We start from the raw sequence: 17,823 nt of genomic DNA, 5'->3' as shown, positions 1-17,823 counted from the left end.
GCCGATCTCACGCGACCAGGTTAGGGTCATTACACTAAAATACTTTACATGTACATACACAGAGTGCACCAGGATGTAGTTACCTCTGCCTACTGTATTTGTGACGCTGTATCAAGAGGCAACAACCTATCCCGCTATGTCAATTCGCGTTTGTTGATGCGTAGTCAGTGGTCTCCAGATGATGATGGCAATCCCGGTGACGTCACGTTCAGACTAAGCCAATCCGGTTAGCAAGCACAATCGTCTACGACCTGTAGGGGCTAGTCGGCGGTGCGGGACCGTAACCACCGTACATTCCGCGTCCCATCATTCGTCCATACTCCTGTTCGAGGAATTCTCGCTCTTCGGCGGCCATTCGTTCGTCCAACTCGAATTCGTCGCGTCTCATCTCGCCCAGCCCATACTCAAAGCCAGCATGATAGCCATTTGATATGCCAGCTATCCCGTAGGTTTGTGTTGGGTAAGCCTCGTCGTGATTATAGAAGTCCGGATAGGAATCCAGATAGTCGTCCGGCATGTGTAACAGCATATCGTGCGGTGACATGAAGCCATCCTGGTCCGCTTCTTCATACGCCTGGTCTTCCATCTGATGCTGAGCGACCATCTCTAGCCACTGGGAGTTGTGCCATCGGAATTTCTCAGCTTGGATTTTCGTTGCCCATTGTATATCGCATTCCTAGAAGAGTAGGAAGGTATGCATGATAAGTAAACAAATTTGAGGAACAGCAGTAACAACATCAGGTATTGGATTACACGTTGATAATTATTACCATTGATAATAATTATTAACAGTGAATGACTTAGTACAAACTTTATTAATTATAGCTCATGCGGAATGAGAACCCTGAGCGTTTATGCAATTACTCCTATTGTTTTCAAAAAAAGGTTTACATCCAGGACTTGTATGCTGTTAGGTTAATTAATGTATGTATACAGTACATGCATGCATGCATGTATTGATCCTACAGCCGTCTCGTCCACCCTTTATACCAGAAAAGTAGTTGAGCAATTGATGAGCGTCTTGTGACGTTTCCTCTGTGACCCTAAAAGGTGTGGCTCTGTGATCCTGAAAGGTGTGGATCCAAGACTTTCAGCGTCACACAGGAAACACCACAAGACCCACACCTTTCAGGGTCACAGAGGAATCGCCACAAGATGCTCATCAATTGCTCAACTATTTTTCTGGTATAAAGGGTGGACGGCTTTATGATCAATCCTTTTAGTCATGAACTTCGATGTCAAGTCACTATCATCCCTGTGCACTTCATCATCTCTCGGTGCTTGCGGCTGCCAGTTAATCAATGACTGCATCAATGTATCTACTGTGTACTAGCATGTGTAATAGCTCCTCATCTCAAATGTCTACAACTTGCTGTTTAGTGTAGCAACTCCAGAAATCCAAATCCTTCACTAGAGGCATACAAAGCAATACAAAAGCAATTTTCCGACGTTGAACCAACCCTGTCAGTAATCTAATCTCTGATTACAAACTCTGCCCCTTCATATCTTTGTACTTGGTACTTACTACTGTCTAAATCAGTAGGTCACCTACACACTGTGATGTAGACCTACAAAATCTTTGCAGATTCCTAGTATGCATCTCGCTTCATTCCAAGATAACCATTTTCTGATATTTAATTAAAATACAACTTAACAAGCAATGTCTACTACTGTACACTACACATACACTACTAATTATTCAATGAACCTTACCGATACAATGTCAAGCGTTGCATCACAAACTCTCCTCACTTCAGTATTCTTATCGTGCATTAGATCAATGAGGTAAGCCGGAGCCTCTGTGCATACATTCAAAATTATAGACAAAACACGAGTCGAATGTGTGGCAAATTTGCATTACGCGTGCTCTCCACAATGACATCTCGTGTTTCTTTGTGAAATACCATCTGGTAGAAAACATATACAATTTGCAGAACAACTTCATCATCTTCTTGTTTACCTGCATGCACAGACAATGAATAATACAATGAATCGACAACAAGGAAATAATAATACTGCACACTTCATGCAATAAACTACTACCACCTCAACATGTACACACATACAACTCGACTATCTGCCGGCTCTCCCATATATATGTGTGTGTATGTGTGTGTGTGTGTGTGTGTGTGTGTGTGTGTGTGTGTGAGAGAGAGAGAGAGAGAGAGAGAGAGAGAGAATTTGATATGCTTGTGTTTCCTATTATTCTACTATACCTAAAGATTGAAGTTGTATCTGACACTACCACGTATAAACTGAAAAGACGCAGTAAAGTACTGTTCATAGAGTTTAGATGATAGTTGATGTCTAGATTAAGCATCAAACAGTGATTAATTAAGTAGGTATGGACACTAACTGAATAACAAATATTGCCAAATTCCTGTCCATCCTATTGAATGCTGGAGAATGTTAAATCTGTTGTAGAGTAGAGTCACCTAGTAATCAAGTTTACTTGAGCTTCAGTTAATGTAGTTGCAAATAAGCATCATACGTTACATCCTTGCCTGTGAGTATAGAACGCAAAGCAATTAATTAACCCAAACTGTGCCTGCCAGCACACACTGCAGTTGTTGACCACAACAAGATTAACATTCTTCAGCAGCTCATCTACGATAAATTAATCTATAGCTATAGCTTCATACTACCATAAACCTTAATGCAAGCAAAAGTAGATATACATCATGATACCTGCATGTACAATAACCATATTGCTTAAGGACTGTTGCTACGATTTTTGTAGTCAACTATCTACAGTATACGAGTACATTACAAGTGGATGAAAGTAAGAAACAGCACACACAAACACTGTTAATTACGTTGCAATTGGTTTTCTCTGTTAGTTGTAATTGGTTCATAAAAAATAAATATGTTTGATTTCCACGGTAATATTGTATTGACTTTGCTCACATGAGCATCCTTTCGTTGCATGCATACACAACATGGCTTATGTATGATGATGTCTATCTTACTGTTCAACAGTGTAATAAGATTCTGAATGATTCCGGACTTGGCCAGTAATGCAGCACAACTCTCGTCACGCGCTAGAGTCCCCACCAATATAATGACCTCCAGAACTAGATCGTCCTCGGCAGCGCCTGGAGTTAACTTCCTTCCATCATAGAAAAAAAGGTTAGTTAACATTATGCTGAATACTAACAGCAACTTACTTGTTAATGAAGGGAACGAGGTCAAACTCTGTTATAAGCCCTTCGAAGTCAAGTTCTGGCAGATTGAGATTACCAAGAATGCCAACAGACTCGACAACAAGTTCTTCGTCAGCACCTGAGCTGATAATACCAGCAAAATCAGAAACGTAAGGCTAAGGAACACAAACAAAGAAGTAAAGCTGACAAGGATGTGCAAGTTACTTCAAATTGTTCAAGCAGTACGTCAGTGAGCTGACTATGTCAAGTTCTAGCATAAACGACACATATTGGATACATTCTAGCTTTCCTCTAACACACACACACACACATGCGCGCGTGCACACACACACACACACACACACACATGCACGCACGCATGCACACACACACACACACACACACACACACACACACACACACACACACACACACACACACATACACAACACACAACACACACAATGTATCCCTCCATATACGGTGTATATCAATGCCTGCAGTAAACCAACTTTCAGTGTGCATGGTAAGCTACAATATTTGACATTTACATCAAACAATTTCAATAAAAAGTCACTATATATAATAATTCTGGCAATAACCATGCATACACCAATTTGCCTCTCACCACAAACATGCTCTTTGTTGCTCCTTCATGCTGAGAAACAACTCTCAGCATCTTGAGCAAAAGAGAGTCTTTAGTCTTCAACGCTCGCCTCATCAGCAACCTCTGACCTCCATTTTCAAACATCAACTCTGCATTACGCTTATTGGCGGCCAAATTAATCCCCAGTGCAATAATTTCAAGCTCTACTTTTTCTTCTGGACACTCCAGTATCAACTTCATCACCTACAATACATACATGGCTAAGCATTGAAACAGCACTATATACTCAGTTTGCTGATATTTGTTGCAATAATGCCAATCAGTAAACATTGAAGAAAGCATGCAGTTCAAGTGTAGTGTAATCTGCATGTTGAATTAATGCTTTTATAATCCAAGTATGAGGATTGTAGTTTCTTGAATCTGAATGATAAGATCTCCATAACTGTTTGATCTCTCCTGGTATGGCATATAAAAGCATGCAGTATAAGCACTGCTAAGCATTTCCGTGTTTGTTGGCTTGTAGTAATGTTACTTCCAAGAACAACATTAATTATTATTGTTAAATGCTTCTTTACACAGCAATAAACCAGAAATTCTACAAATGATAAAAATAAACATTCAACACATACCAGTGGTATACAGTCTGTGTAGGAGAACATTGATTTACATCGATCATCCATACTAATGTGATAGAGAAGACAGAGAACAAACACAAGCACTTGCTCATTTCTCAGAAGTGAAACAAGTTTTGGAAGAAGTCCTGCTTTCACCATTGCCTCACATAATCGAGGATCAAATGAAAGGTTGAGAAGCAGTCTTACAGCTACATGGAGAAGTACATCATGTTCACAAGGAACGATACGTGCAACCTTCTCAACAACACCAAGCTTTGCCATCACATCTTTATTCTCCACAAAAATGCTCAGCTTCTTCAGAAAACTAACAACTAAGATGAGAAGTTCAATGTTGTCACGATCAAGAAGAGAGACGAGCATCAAAACAATCTGTTTGTTAACCATCTTCTTCTCGACTCGTGTGTCCTCAGCAACATTCAGTAACATATAAAATGCAACTAAGAAACAAAAACATACAGAAAATGAACAGAAAAAAGATCAGAGTTGTAGATGTCTGACACCATCAAACAACCAAGACAACAACAATTAATTAGCCAAAAACTTCTGGAGTTTAACCTACAGTTAATTCCCTAGTATCTCTTCAAACGACAGCACAGTGCAACAAGAATAATTAGTGCCATCCCGATAGCCACTAAAATCTACCAAGCATGCTGTTCAAAACTCGCAAAACTGTCGTAGTGCGCAAACGGCTGATATTAGGCATCTTATAGATTACAAACATGTACCTCTACGAGACATCTATGCATATTGAGATGACAGGTGTGACCGATTGAAGGTAAAATCCACTCCCCCTTCTCAAGGCATGACTACAGCATAACAATCATAGTGTACTCACCTCTAAAGAACTGGTCCTGTTTTTTCATTATCATTGCAAGCTGCTTCCTCCTCTTTTCATAATCTTTCTTCAAGTCAGCACTTCCTTTCTCTTCTGCAATCTTCTTCCGTTTAGCAACGTCTGCTTTCATTTTCTCACACTTCTTTATTTCAGAATCAGCAATGGTCATACAAGTTGCTCCAACTTTGTGCTGTTGAAGAATTCCATGGAAATCTGAGAAGCTACTAAAGCAGAAAAATATATAAGCAATGTTGGTTGCCAGTTCGATGTTGTGCATCCAGTCCTCTCTCAACACACGAGCCAAAGCACCCAGTAAAACGTCTGAAACACAACATAAAATATAATCTCGAGAATTATGCAGTAGACAGTTGCAGCTGCAATGTCCAGAATTGTTCCTCACCATTTTGAGCCAGTTCTTCCAAATTGTCTGGGTTTCGTGAAAGTTGTAGTATAAGGGCTGTGCCTCGCACTTTGTCTTCCGCCTTCTCGTACAGCAACTCACAATACTCCTCAATATCATCAATCGTAGCTCGTTCACTGATCTGAGACAAGACAGGCTTACTTAATGATCATACATACATGTTTTGTCTATAAAAGTAGATCTGACCTCATTCTCTTCAAAAGGATCTGTGACCTTCATCGGCTGCCGTTTAGCTGCAAAAGCCATGCACATAATTTATAAAGTTAAATTTATTGAATTACACACCAACTCAATAGTTGTTACTTGTAATGTACAGTAAACATCAACAGATAAATAAGCATTGCAAACAGAAGACAGACACCAGACAAACAGAAATCTAGACAGACAGACAAAAAGATAGATGATGCTAGTTAATTTGTGTTTTTCCAAGGCCATTTGGCCTTTACTTTTTTTTAGTAAAGGAGCAAGCACGTGTGTAGTTAATTGGACTGATGAGGACATTGTGTTGTAGAGGATTTAGCCTCCATCTGTACGTACTTTGTTCTATTGAATAAAAGACAGACAGACAGACAGACAGACAGACAGACAGGAGATGTTCAGCTATAGCTAAAGGTAAATTGCCTCCTGAAATTGCCAAGCTTATGTCATCATCCAGACTGATTGCTCTTCTTAAGACTAATGGAGATGTTCGTCCTATAGCTGTTAAAGATGCACTTCGTCGTCTTACTGCTCCAGCAATTTGTGTACAGAAGAACAAAGCGTTTGCTGATTATTTTACACCTATTCAGCATGGAGTCTCAACACAGAACGGTACTGAGCTTGTTGCTCACCACATTGGTCTGATGCTAGAAGTTAATCAAGATTGAATCGTTCTCAAGTCAGATGTTCGCAATGCTTTCAATTCAATCAGTAGATGTGATATGTTAAACGAAGTGTCTAAGGCCTTTCCTGACTTGTTCAGTCACATTCAACAAATGTATGGTTACTCTAGCTCTCTTATGTACTTACAACAATCGTCATCAATTGTCATTCCATCTCAAGAAGGAGTCCACCACCAAGGCGATCCACTAGGACCAGTTCTTTTTGCGACAGCAATTCATCCTATTTTATCTGAAATACAAAACAACATCCCTGAAGTCACCTTGCTTGCATACTTGGATAATGTTTTCTTGCTGGGTAGTCCTGACAAAGTGCTTGCAGCTTTCACTATGCTCAAAAAATCTCTTTCAACCATCAATTTGTCTGTCTCTGAAACCAAGTGAGAGGTTTTCAGTTCCAATGTTACTCATCTCACTGGCTTTGACGGAATTCCTGTGAGTCATAATGGTTCGATTTTTCTGGGCATACCAGTTGGTACATCTAGCTTCGTGTCTACAATGTGTGTTAAGGCTGCACATTCAGGGGACCAACTTTGCGACCAACTCAAGAAATCAGAAGATCAGCAAAGTTCAATGCTACTTCTAAGACATTGTCATATTCCTAGACTTGATCATTCGGCTAGATCTGTGAAGCCTACCTTGCTATCTGAAGCTATGTCCATCCAAGATTTTCAATTTCGAAAAACATTTGTTCATCTTCTTGGTGAAACATTTGTAGATGATCAGGTCTGGAAACAGGCATGTCTCCCTATTCGTATGGGTGGATTTGGTCTAACCCCGCTATCTTCCATCGCTGGTCCTGCTTTTGTTGTTTCGTAGTCCCATACCATATCTGAGCTACCATCTCGTTTCCCACATCTGAAAGTCATCATGGACAAATTCACTTGTGATGCATCTAGCCCCGTTGGACATGCTTTTCGATCATACCTTCCAACCAACAAGAAGATCTCAGACTACAAAGGAATTAAAAAGTTACAACATCAATTGTCCATTTCTAATTTCAAAGAAGATTTCTAGCACTTGGTTGATGCAGCTCCAACTGCAAGAGATAAAGCAAGGTTTTGTTCCCTTCAAGGAAAGAGCGCAGACGCATGGTTGCATGCACTACCAACTTCATACGGTTTCGCACTCAACCCATGCGAATTTTGCTTGGCGTGCTGCTTGAGATTGGATCTGCCTATCACCATTTCAAAATGGGTAGAGTCTTGTAATTGCAATGCATCACTAGACAACAGTGGATACCACTTACTTACCTGCAAGACAGGGAGAGGCCCTATTTGGTCCCATGAGTCAATTGCTGGAGTGTGGTTGGAATGCCTTAGAAATCTACGAATTCACCATTGCCATGAGCCAAGAAACAGGTATACTAACTCTGAATGTAGACCTAACATTATCATGTTTGATGCTGAGTCGGGTGCTAATATTGATCTTGACATCTCGTTGGCACACCCTTGGAGCTCAGATGTTTTCCCAAGCTCTGCTGAGACAACAGGGGTTGCAGCTAATCAAAGAGAAACCAGAAAGATGGCCAACTACAAACAACACAAACTGCCTGGAGGCTCAGTAGTCAAAGTCATTCCACTGGTTATGGAACATTTGGATCATAGGGAGAAGAGGCAAGAAAATTCTTGCAGAAACTGGCAGCCTTTTCATCAGATGAAGCAGGAAGACCTAATGATGCGGAATTTTTAGAATTTTGGAGAAAAAGATTCTCCGTACAATTACAAAAGTGTAATGTTAAAGTCATAGCTAAGAAACTTAGCATGTTGTGTGGTGGGTCTGAGAGGCCTGACTCTCTCAGCACCCAATTTTTTTCTCATTAGTCTTAGTTATATATAAGTTCTTAGTTTGCTGTAATGTTAGCTTTCAATGAACATTAGTCTAGTTGTATTACTGTAGTTCTTTGCAGAATTGTATGATAGTTTGATGTAAGAAATAAATGACAGACATACAGACAGACAAACAGACGCAGATTGTTTCATTTCATAAATCCGGCCTATACTAGTACACAACTTGAGTTCATACCAAAAAAGCAGTCCAACTAATGGACAGACAGACAGAATCAGACAGTACGGACAAACATTAATTAATTCTTTACCAGGAGTCGCCTTTGTGTTTCCCCGCCTATTCTGCAAATAGTAGAGCAACTGTTCGACTTCAGGCAGCTTTGCAGGATGAACCAAGTTGCTACACTTAGCAACAATCTCCTGAGCCAAAGTTCCAACATCAGATCCAGCCCCTAGACCACGAACACGAATCCTAAAAAAGAAGGAAAGAGAAATGCAATGACATCACAACTCTCCGCCTTTCTCCTTACACTTTTTGACATTCTTTTTGTTCGCCCAGCATTGGGTCGCCGTAATCACCAAGCAGTGTGGCTTCAACTTGATAGTGGACGACCAGAGCGCTCTCTGTTGGATGAACGTCAATAGAGCCGGGTATGACGCGTCTGCAATGCAGATAACCTAGCATATTGCAATATTCCATAAAATTATGCTGTTCTTAGGCACCTCTTCAAATAACGTGGCTCGTCCTGCATCCTTATCCCCACAAAACAGCAAACAGTAACAAACTAGGGAAACGCGTGGGTGGAGCCATTGCCGTGGTTACAGCTGGTAGATATCAATGTTAATAGAATGTTTCGAGGACTGAAGAAGAAGATCGAGAGCGATCAGAAAGCTAAGATTGTGTTTTCTCCGAGTCGTGTCGAAGCTAAACCCGGAGGTCCAGTTCGTCTGAGTTCGACGTCGGAAAGAGAAGACGAAAATGAAGTCGAACAAACATCATTGGGAATTTCTATACACTCCAATGAAGACGACAGTCATAGAAATTTTGTAAGAAATGACCTATTGTGCTACATAATTATAAGGTGTCCCTAGGGGAGTAACGTCTGCTGTGGTTTTGGTGTATTAGAAGATGCCACATAATTAAGTTAACAATGGCAGTAGTGTACGTATACATGTATTAAGAACAAATTGATCTCTGATTTGATCAGTGCGTAAGCATAAAAAGTTTTCGTGGTTTGTGGACCAAACATTACAATCTTGTGCAACATATACAGTAGCTCTCTAGCATTTAGGAGTAATGCAGTGAGGTAGGAATATTACTAGGCACCATGGTCCCTTTGGCTTCTACAGTTCCTATGCTTATGCAGCGTAGGAATTATCTCTATTGAGAGACAATTGCCTTTCTCAATTAATTCAAGAGCATGATTTTAAATGAATGCCTGGTCTTTGACTGGGGACGGTAGCATGCCAGCCACCGACTCTGACTTGACCATCAGCGACTGAGGTCCTTGTTGGGAATTTGGGTGCTCAATCTCAGTTGGCGTCACAATCCGGTGGTGCTCTTGCGAGTACCTGACCCGGCTCCACGAGATGGCTAGTGCAGGCCCATAGTGTTCTTCTGAGTAGCACACAGGAGCCCAGCTGTAACCTTGGAAAAGCAGCTCCTGACATTTTTCGTTTAACTTTATCGTTTCACCATGTGTGAGTGCAGAGAGAGAGAGAGAGAGAGAGAGAGAGAGAGAGAGAGAGAGAGAGAGTGGCTGTTTGTGTGTCACTTTATATTTTGTGGTTGCTAATAGGCGGATGGCAAGAATGATTTACAAAAGGAAACAAGGACTTCTGAAATTTTTATGGAGGAAGAAGTAGCTATAAGAGACAAAGTGAGCTAACAACTGCTTGATCAACATCATTACTTACAGTTAACTATAATACCAATGTTTGTCTATTCATTTCACAGCAAATAGATGACCTAAAGAAAGTCGTAGGCCTCTTGGAGCAGGTTTAATTCGAGGGTCAAGCTTCTAGGAATGTGTTAGCTCATGGCGCTCTGTGTGATAGAAAATAAGTGATTTACAACAGGAGGCTTTGGTTTATAAGAGCGGTAGTGTGCCCAGTTCGGACTATGAAGCAGCAGTATCCACAGCAAACGAGCTAGGGCAGAAATGCAGGAAGGTACATTAACGTATTGGGGTTCTTCTATTCGCTAAGCAAGTGATCTACATTGACAGATGCAAGATCAATTTGATATGGAATCGAAAGACAAATTGAAATGCAATGAACAGCTACGCCAACAGATCACATCTCTTCAAGCGGAAATGTAAGCTTTGCATTGTAGGAATTGTAGAGTAGAATGTCCTTTTTCACTTGATTTAATTGTGTGCATGCTCAGTGAAAAACAAGGAATACATTTGACTACTATAGAGACCAATCTAGAAGACTCTCGACATCGAAGTAGATTACTTCAGCAAGAGCTTGAACTCAAAGCAACAAACTTAATGAAAGTATGCAGCTGACAGAAAGCAGTTTGTTGCCTCGTGTTGAGTGTACTTGACTAATTCAAAAGGTGACAACGGAGCTGCAGACAGCACACGAGTCTGTTAACGATCTGCAGTCACAACTTTTAGTGACACAAAGAAGTAACACTGAATTAGAAAGAAAGGTATGTTGCCTGACATGTACATGCTTTGCAGTCTATCCAGTCATCGATCTTTAGTATTGTTACGTCTATATTGTGAGCAGTGTCTCTGTATCTTGAATTGATAGAAGTAACGTGCATGGCTGCATCAATTCTTACTGTTTAATTTTGCAAGACTTTCAGCTGACGGAAATCGTTGGCTAATTTTATCAGATAGTTATTGACAAGCACATAAATGACATAAATTATTCTGTTGCGTGCGTTGTGTTGTTACTACAAAGTTCTTTCATGTTTGTTGTTGTTTTAGCTGGAAAATGTAAAGAATCAACACCATTCAAGTGCAGAGGAGCTTCAGGAAAGAATCCAACTGCTTGAACAGAGGTTGTAATCTCTCAATCATCGTGACTGTTTAGGTGTAATGTAGTGTCTTTGTAGACTCAAAGATACAGAAATGTCAGACAGTGATCATGTTCAGGCTGTTCTAAAAGAGGTAAGCACATCTTATAGTTTGTTTGTTATTGACTTGATATTGATATCAATTATTAATGTTGTGAAGAGGGACGGTCTTGAGTTAACACTTTCAGAAACAAAGAGTCAGATAGCTCAACTTGAGATGCAACATCGTGAAGACATTGCCCATCTGAAGTCACAGGCACGAAGCTTGTCTTGTTTTATTGAGAAGTTAACAAGATGTATTGTTTATTCTGACAGAGTGAGTCACTTGTACAAGAACGAAGAGTGGACCAGTTTAGTATCAGAACGCTAAACGATGAAGTGAAGCAGCTGCAACTGAAGGTGAGTAAATAATGAGACACTGCAGTATAGTATTACAACCAATGTGTTAATATCCACTACAGCTGTCCGACTTGCAAGAGGCTCGAGATAGAGACTCTCAAAATCACAATAACACTATAGTAAGCAACTGTCAGTGTAGAATTTTACATACATATTGTGTGTGTATATTAATTATATACTATATTATTTTACATTTTATATATTTTATTTATGTATGTATATGTATTTACAGAACATGTAGTATGTACTGTGTAATCTAACAATTATCAATTTGGCTGCATGACTGTTGTAAAAAGTTAACTGCAACGTCTACTTGTGTGTCTAGACTGCATTGTGTGAGAAGAACAAGGAGCTGGTATCTAGCTGTGATTCCCACCAAGCAGCAAGGGTCAAACTAACAGAAGAAGCTGACCAGCTTCGAGTAAGGCAAATTGATTGACTAGTTGAGATGGCATGTACATTTACTAAGTGTGTGAATGATTGCAGGCAACCGTAGAGACTCTAAAGGAAGCGAACCGGACAACTTCGACTGCTTCTCGTACTGAGCTCGAAGACATGCAACGAAAGGTTTGTATTTCTGGTGTTCTTTAAACAGTATTAGCACGAACCAACTGCTCGTAAATTATAATCTTCAATTAAGTATATAATACATTAGTGTATACAGCTGCACTGATTTATTGCTGCAACTTCATTGTTTGTTGTACCCATGTAGCACATGGAATTGCAGCAGTCAGTAAAGGTCAGGATACAACAGATTGATCAACTGAAAGAGGAAATTCAACAGAAGGTATTGATAACGAATAATATTATATACAACATGATAATGATCTAAGATCTTAGGATGAGCTGATATTAAAAGCCGAGGACACTAGTCAACAAATGTCAGAGCAGTCAGAGAGGAATGTAGAGAGGTTGCAACAGTGTCTGCAAGATCGACAAAAGGAAGGTGACTAGCTTAGTAATCATCAGTAATTTTAGTGTGAATGAGTACAAAAGGGTTGTTCAGTTGAAACTCTTCGGCAGCAAGTGGCTGATGCATCTGCAGTGCATGAACGAAATGCAACAGGTGGGGAGGCATTCGACATTCTTTTTGATGCAGTGTAGCAGAGATTTATTTGATCATGACCTAATCACAGACAAGCAAAGGACAATTGAAGAGCTGTATGAACAAGTGCAATCTCTTGAAGTAAAGCTTGAACAGCAAGAAAGAAAGGCAGAGACTTACCAGCCAGCTACTTTGAACATTCAACAAGATTCGACAACAGACTGGCAGCAACAGGTAAGTCCTGATTAGCTGATAAAGCCGTAGCATGCAGAAATAGCATTCAGTTGTTTGGGCATTATGTGTGAATACAAAATGTGTGTTATAGATGGATCGGCTGCAGCAGGAAAAGACAGACTTAGAGGAGCAGTTGTTAGAGAAAAACAAGGTTTTTGTCATGGTGGCAATTATTAATTAAAGAGTTTGTGGCTAAAGAGAGTCTGTTCCCTAACTGTAGGCACTCAAAACTCAGCAGCAGAGAATGGCAGACTTGAAGAAAACACTTCACAGAGAGCTAGTAATACTGTCATGGCTGTATGACAAAGTTGTTCATCTAGTTCCCACATACTATGTCTAAATGAGGAATGTATGGAAACAGCCCATGTCATGCCATATAGTAGAGTTACTGAGTATCAAGCATTATAACGTGCATGTGTGAAGGGAGAACACTCTTTTAGTCCAGTAATGTTATGAGAGTTCAACACAACTTCCTAGATTAAGTTAACGTAAGAAGTCGACCATATCGTTCTGACGTGTTCATCACAGCTACTGTGCAGTCGTAAAGTTTGGAAATATTTGCTTTTGTGGGATAATTTGCTGAAAGACAATAGAAATTAGAACTTTGTTTGTGGCTACACAAATATGTAACATTTGTTATGTTGTAGACTGTGTAGTTAAGGCAAGACTAGGCCAATGATTGGTACTGATCATGTGATAAAGCACAAAAAAGTGTTGGATAACTGAACTGAATTGAGTATGTTTCAGGTGTTAGCTCAAAATTGTTCATTAAAGTTTGATTATGGAATTACAAATTTGAGTATGTTAATTAGACTAGCACAGTGTAGGAGTGTCTGTGTCTGAGTACAAGTGATTGGGAATGAATATATATGGCACTTGTCTTTATCTGTAATTGAACGCTCTTTGTTCTGTTTTTTTCCCCAGAAAGTTCAGACATCAGCGGATGGTAAAACAGTTGAATATGATGGACGAGATGTGAACTTTGAGTAAAGCTTGTTGCATGATTTGCTAGTTTGTTAGAGATATTTGACTTCCTACTGGTTTGTGCAGGTATCTGAAGTATGTTATTCTCAAGTTTTTGTGTAGTCAAGCTCATGAGGTATAGTTAGAAAAATTCTACATCATCTTGGTTGATAAAACTGGTGTGTGTGTGTGTGTGTGTGTGTGTGTGTGTGTGTGTGTGTGTGTGTGTGTGTGTGTGTGGTAGCTCAGTTGGTTAGAGAGTTGCATTTGGAGAATGGAAACATCTGGGACATTGAGGTCGTAGGTTCGCGGACGAGTACAAACGTAATTTCCTTGGGCAAGAAATTCACACACAATTGCCTTTCTCAGCTCAGGAGTATAAATGAGTACCTGGTCTTTGTCTGGGGTGGACTAGACTGCTGGCTTGGCAGAACATCACACAGTATATACGGGTACATGTGGACTTGAGGTCCAATCCCGCAGCTGCGCCAAAGTCAGTGCCCTTTGATGCTCTGGTCATGCATCAAGGGGTTTGTCAGCGCAGTCTAAAACTCCGAGTAGCACCAGAGGTCCCTACCTAGAATAGGCAGGGGTGCTATCTTTGGAACTTTTCAAAGGGCATATCCATTTGTACATTGTGTGTGTGTGGTCTAATCTTGTAGACGTTTGTTAAGTGAACACTGAATTTCTTAATTTAGGCTCGACAGTTAGTGAAGGCGATTTCTACCCTGCTACAGTTAACTGCTGGTGAAGAGAGACTTGTCATTGACTGGCTTGATTACAAAGTTAGTATTGTATATAATGTATTATCTGGAATTTAAAGAACATCTGTTTGTAGACCTCATGGTTTGGGTCAGTGCCTCACTCACCATCAGTCAAGAAATCGAGTTGACAGTAGGGATTTTGTATAAAACAGAATATTTATGAAGACTCTAAAGAGATAGTGAAACAAATCTTTATATTCTAATTAATTTAATTAACAGTTAGATAAATAATTGACTCAAAGTTATTTGGAGGAAAGTTTGACAATAGTGAATAGTGACAAATTTGACAAACAAATCAGTCAGTCAATGATGTTGTACTGGCCCTAGATTCTCAAGGCAGCAATGTGTTACATGCCATTGCATTAAGTTATCAACCCTCTCAGACTGATATTTATAGGACTTGAACAAGTAACTATAGACATTAATAGACAATGTTTCAAACAAAAGGCTTTCATAACACATAGCATAACACATAGCTTTCATTGGCTTCTAGAAAGGGTACATAGGAAATCCTAATTGTAGTATATGATACATGTTGGACTTCATACAAGACCTTGGATTCTGAACTTGAGTGTATTAAATCTCAGCATCTGCCATAAGCATCACATTAACTTGTTAGCTAGAAATGTCACCATTAACAATGCAAGTTTACCAATTCCAATTTCGAATATACAGTCTGATGCAGATCCAGAGCCTGATGCAGATTCAGAGCCTGATGCAGATTCAGAGCCTGATGCACATCCAGAGCCTGATGCACATCCAGAGCCTGATGCAGATCCAGAGCTTGATCCGATATCTAGGCATCCAGAGCCTGAGCTTGATGTAGATCCAGAGTTTAAATTGCCTTGAATTATACAAACAAATCTTATACGATATTGTGTTGGTTCATGCATTAATAACGAACCATCATCATCACCATCATCATGATCAGATCTTCTTAGCCTTGATTTATCGTTGTCTATGTCAACAAACGTACATTACACAGTGCCTTGTACAAATTACTAACTGTTGATTCATTTTGTTTAAATTAGAATGGTGTTTAGGATTAGACTTTGTTGTTACTGCCTTGTAGCTTATTATGAAGTTTGTATGGTCCATTAACTAAACAAGCAATGTTTGATAATCTAGATATGACACATTAGGATCCATTAGATGTAACCAAAATTGTAGGTGTAAATTGAATTTTTGAAAGTCTTGTTTCTACAAAGTGCATTTTATCATATAGAAATGCAAATATTCAAATGAGAATGATTAGATATCTCCTATTGTCTTGATGCTATGGAAGTGATGTAGACTCATATATATGATCCAGTTTACCTTGAGCAAGATTGGTGGACACTGTGATACTGTCAGACATAGTTCCACAAGGAGTGAGTGCTTGACAACTGTAGACTCCAGCATCCATAGGGCGGACATTGTGAATAGTCAAGCTGTTATCTTCTATGCTCACTCTTGTTTGAACATCAGTAGTTATCTTATCTGTGTTGTGGTACCACTTCACAGTTTTAGTGTCAGTGGTGTGACACATCAACTTTAAATCCTTATTAAATGCACCTGATGCTGTAGCAAGTCCTAGCTTTTCTTCTAGTGCATCTAGGAGTAGAACATTCTTATCAATTTTGGACACTTGATTGAGAGTATTTGCTATGTATTGTATGTAAGCTCTTGTTCCAGAAGGTGCTCTAGTAGGTTGAGACAAATAGCCAGCCAGCTGCTCTCGTGCTTGTGTGACAGATGGTTTCAGTTTAGGAACAACGTTCTTGAATTCAATATAGCCAAGATTTTCTAAGGTGTGAATTGCAGCAAAAAACAGAACAGACTTTGGAGAGTTGGCGAAGTGTCTGGCATGAGCTAGGACGTGTCTACGCAATGTTTTTAGGTTGACTGTCGTATTGTCATACTGCTCAGCCTGATGCTGGATTGCTGCTGCATCAAGGGTTACTTCTGAAATGTCACCCTCAATGTGGACTGAACAAACACACAAAGGTGCAGTTACAGCTATTGCATTTATACAACAGAACACTACTCACCTCCACTGCAGTTGCATGAGCCATTTCTTGACAAATAGACATGGGTTGTCTGTGAGCACACAGTCCTTTGAAGGTGACAATAGTTTGGATATGTCACTTTATCCGATCCACACACAGCTTCATTATGCCTGCTGTTGCAGTCCTTTATGGTTGGACAGACACATCTTCCTCTTAGACACAATGAAATTGGTGCACAAAAGTCACTCCCACATTGTTCCAACAACTCTGTGAAATGTGATTGCATCAATACATCAACCATTAAGAACAGATATAAACATAGTTGTACAGTACCATTGACTGTTCGGCATTCAGGTTTTTTGGTGTCAGGATTCAACTCACATATCTCTCCCTTTTTCGTACACTGGCTGTTGCAAGGGTCTAACATATTCAGAAAATTATTTCTTCGTATCTGTCTAAAATTTAACATAAGTGACTTACGCTTTGTTGAGAGCGTTCTTGTATTTGTAAAGTGATCTCTTGGAAGTGTCTTTGTTTTCAACTCAAGTTGTAGCTAAAGCAAAAAGGAAGGCGCATGCAATTTGAATACAAGGATGCTCAGAAATGGTAATATTGAGATGCTAGGTTTAGACTCACTTCTGCTACTGCTATAAGGCTGGCAGCTTGAATGATGCCACACAAAATTCCAAAAAAGCAGAATTGCATTACAAATTGCTAATCAGTAGTTGTGTAGTTTGCAGCTAGCTGTCTCAACTCTTAACTGAATGGATAGTCAGGAAGACCGTTTATTAGTCTGTAGAACGGATGTGGGTTGCAGTAGACGTCATAACGAAAACAAACGGGGCTTTGTTTTAATTAAGATTTTGTGGTCAAGTAAACACCGGATAAGTGCGGTAACTTTTAGCAGTTGGTTGTCACTCCTTTGTGGATTTAGCATTTACCACAGTGCGGTATGATTTGACACATAGTAGAATGTAAGGGCGTGAATTGTAAGACATTGCCAGGAGGCGACGAAGATCAGATGCGCTGCTCTCTCACGTGACATAATTGGCGTTTAGTGATACCGCAAGTTAACTAACTGCCATTGGCCTGC

General features: G+C 39.8%; 3 protein-coding genes across 3 annotated transcripts; 1 reads left to right on the top strand and 2 right to left on the bottom strand.

Annotated features, from left to right (window-relative positions):
- Positions 1–75: 75 nt before the first annotated feature.
- On the bottom strand, positions 76–9,122 carry LOC134191500 (kinesin-associated protein 3-like). Its single transcript, XM_062660123.1, has 13 exons — positions 9,030–9,122; positions 8,837–8,968; positions 8,618–8,778; positions 5,828–5,874; positions 5,621–5,762; positions 5,221–5,541; positions 4,380–4,822; positions 3,772–3,993; positions 3,168–3,319; positions 2,970–3,109; positions 1,862–1,960; positions 1,714–1,799; positions 76–676 (listed from the first exon to the last, which is right to left on the bottom strand). The coding sequence occupies exons 1-13, from the start codon at positions 9,056–9,058 to the stop codon at positions 245–247; spliced, it is 2,406 nt and encodes an 801-aa protein (XP_062516107.1). The 5' UTR covers positions 9,059–9,122; the 3' UTR covers positions 76–244.
- A 33-nt stretch (positions 9,123–9,155) lies between these two features.
- LOC134190796 (golgin subfamily A member 1-like) lies at positions 9,156–15,049 on the top strand. Its single transcript, XM_062659311.1, has 24 exons — positions 9,156–9,353; positions 10,106–10,186; positions 10,264–10,305; positions 10,365–10,478; positions 10,535–10,623; positions 10,696–10,807; positions 10,870–10,965; positions 11,249–11,322; positions 11,377–11,431; positions 11,498–11,593; positions 11,653–11,736; positions 11,799–11,855; positions 12,062–12,157; positions 12,223–12,303; positions 12,449–12,523; positions 12,577–12,682; positions 12,743–12,802; positions 12,873–13,015; positions 13,107–13,166; positions 13,236–13,295; positions 13,940–14,001; positions 14,066–14,114; positions 14,677–14,763; positions 14,817–15,049. The coding sequence occupies exons 1-24, from the start codon at positions 9,156–9,158 to the stop codon at positions 14,868–14,870; spliced, it is 2,031 nt and encodes a 676-aa protein (XP_062515295.1). The 3' UTR covers positions 14,871–15,049.
- Positions 15,050–15,176: 127 nt separating this feature from the next.
- LOC134191501 (uncharacterized) lies at positions 15,177–17,505 on the bottom strand. Its single transcript, XM_062660124.1, has 8 exons — positions 17,367–17,505; positions 17,211–17,283; positions 17,064–17,150; positions 16,773–16,997; positions 16,060–16,710; positions 15,647–15,700; positions 15,395–15,586; positions 15,177–15,332 (listed from the first exon to the last, which is right to left on the bottom strand). The coding sequence occupies exons 1-8, from the start codon at positions 17,433–17,435 to the stop codon at positions 15,319–15,321; spliced, it is 1,365 nt and encodes a 454-aa protein (XP_062516108.1). The 5' UTR covers positions 17,436–17,505; the 3' UTR covers positions 15,177–15,318.
- Between the last annotated feature and the right edge of the window lie 318 nt (positions 17,506–17,823).

Source organism: Corticium candelabrum, chromosome 15, assembly GCF_963422355.1.
Source record: "Corticium candelabrum chromosome 15, ooCorCand1.1, whole genome shotgun sequence".
Classification (NCBI taxonomy): domain Eukaryota; kingdom Metazoa; phylum Porifera; class Homoscleromorpha; order Homosclerophorida; family Plakinidae; genus Corticium; species Corticium candelabrum.
The sequence above is the reverse complement of the archived record's forward strand: the minus strand, read 5'-3'. Positions and strand labels throughout refer to the sequence as shown.

Coding starts and splice junctions, on each gene's coding strand:
- LOC134191500 (XM_062660123.1), bottom strand. CDS start 9,058: ATGCAGGACGAGCCACGTTATTTGAAGAG. Junction 5,542..5,620: donor GGAAGAACTGGCTCAAAATG/GTGAGGAACAAT, acceptor GTTGTGTTTCAG/ACGTTTTACTGGGTGCTTTG. Junction 3,110..3,167: donor CTCGTTCCCTTCATTAACAA/GTAAGTTGCTGT, acceptor CTATGATGGAAG/GAAGTTAACTCCAGGCGCTG.
- LOC134190796 (XM_062659311.1), top strand. CDS start 9,156: ATGTTTCGAGGACTGAAGAAGAAGATCGAGAGCGATCAGAAAGCTAAG. Junction 12,304..12,448: donor TCGAAGACATGCAACGAAAG/GTTTGTATTTCT, acceptor GTACCCATGTAG/CACATGGAATTGCAGCAGTC. Junction 12,803..12,872: donor GCATGAACGAAATGCAACAG/GTGGGGAGGCAT, acceptor ACCTAATCACAG/ACAAGCAAAGGACAATTGAA.
- LOC134191501 (XM_062660124.1), bottom strand. CDS start 17,435: ATGCAATTCTGCTTTTTTGGAATTTTGTGTGGCATCATTCAAGCTGCC. Junction 17,284..17,366: donor GCCTTATAGCAGTAGCAGAA/GTGAGTCTAAAC, acceptor TTTTTGCTTTAG/CTACAACTTGAGTTGAAAAC. Junction 15,587..15,646: donor TGATGATGGTGATGATGATG/GTTCGTTATTAA, acceptor GTATAATTCAAG/GCAATTTAAACTCTGGATCT.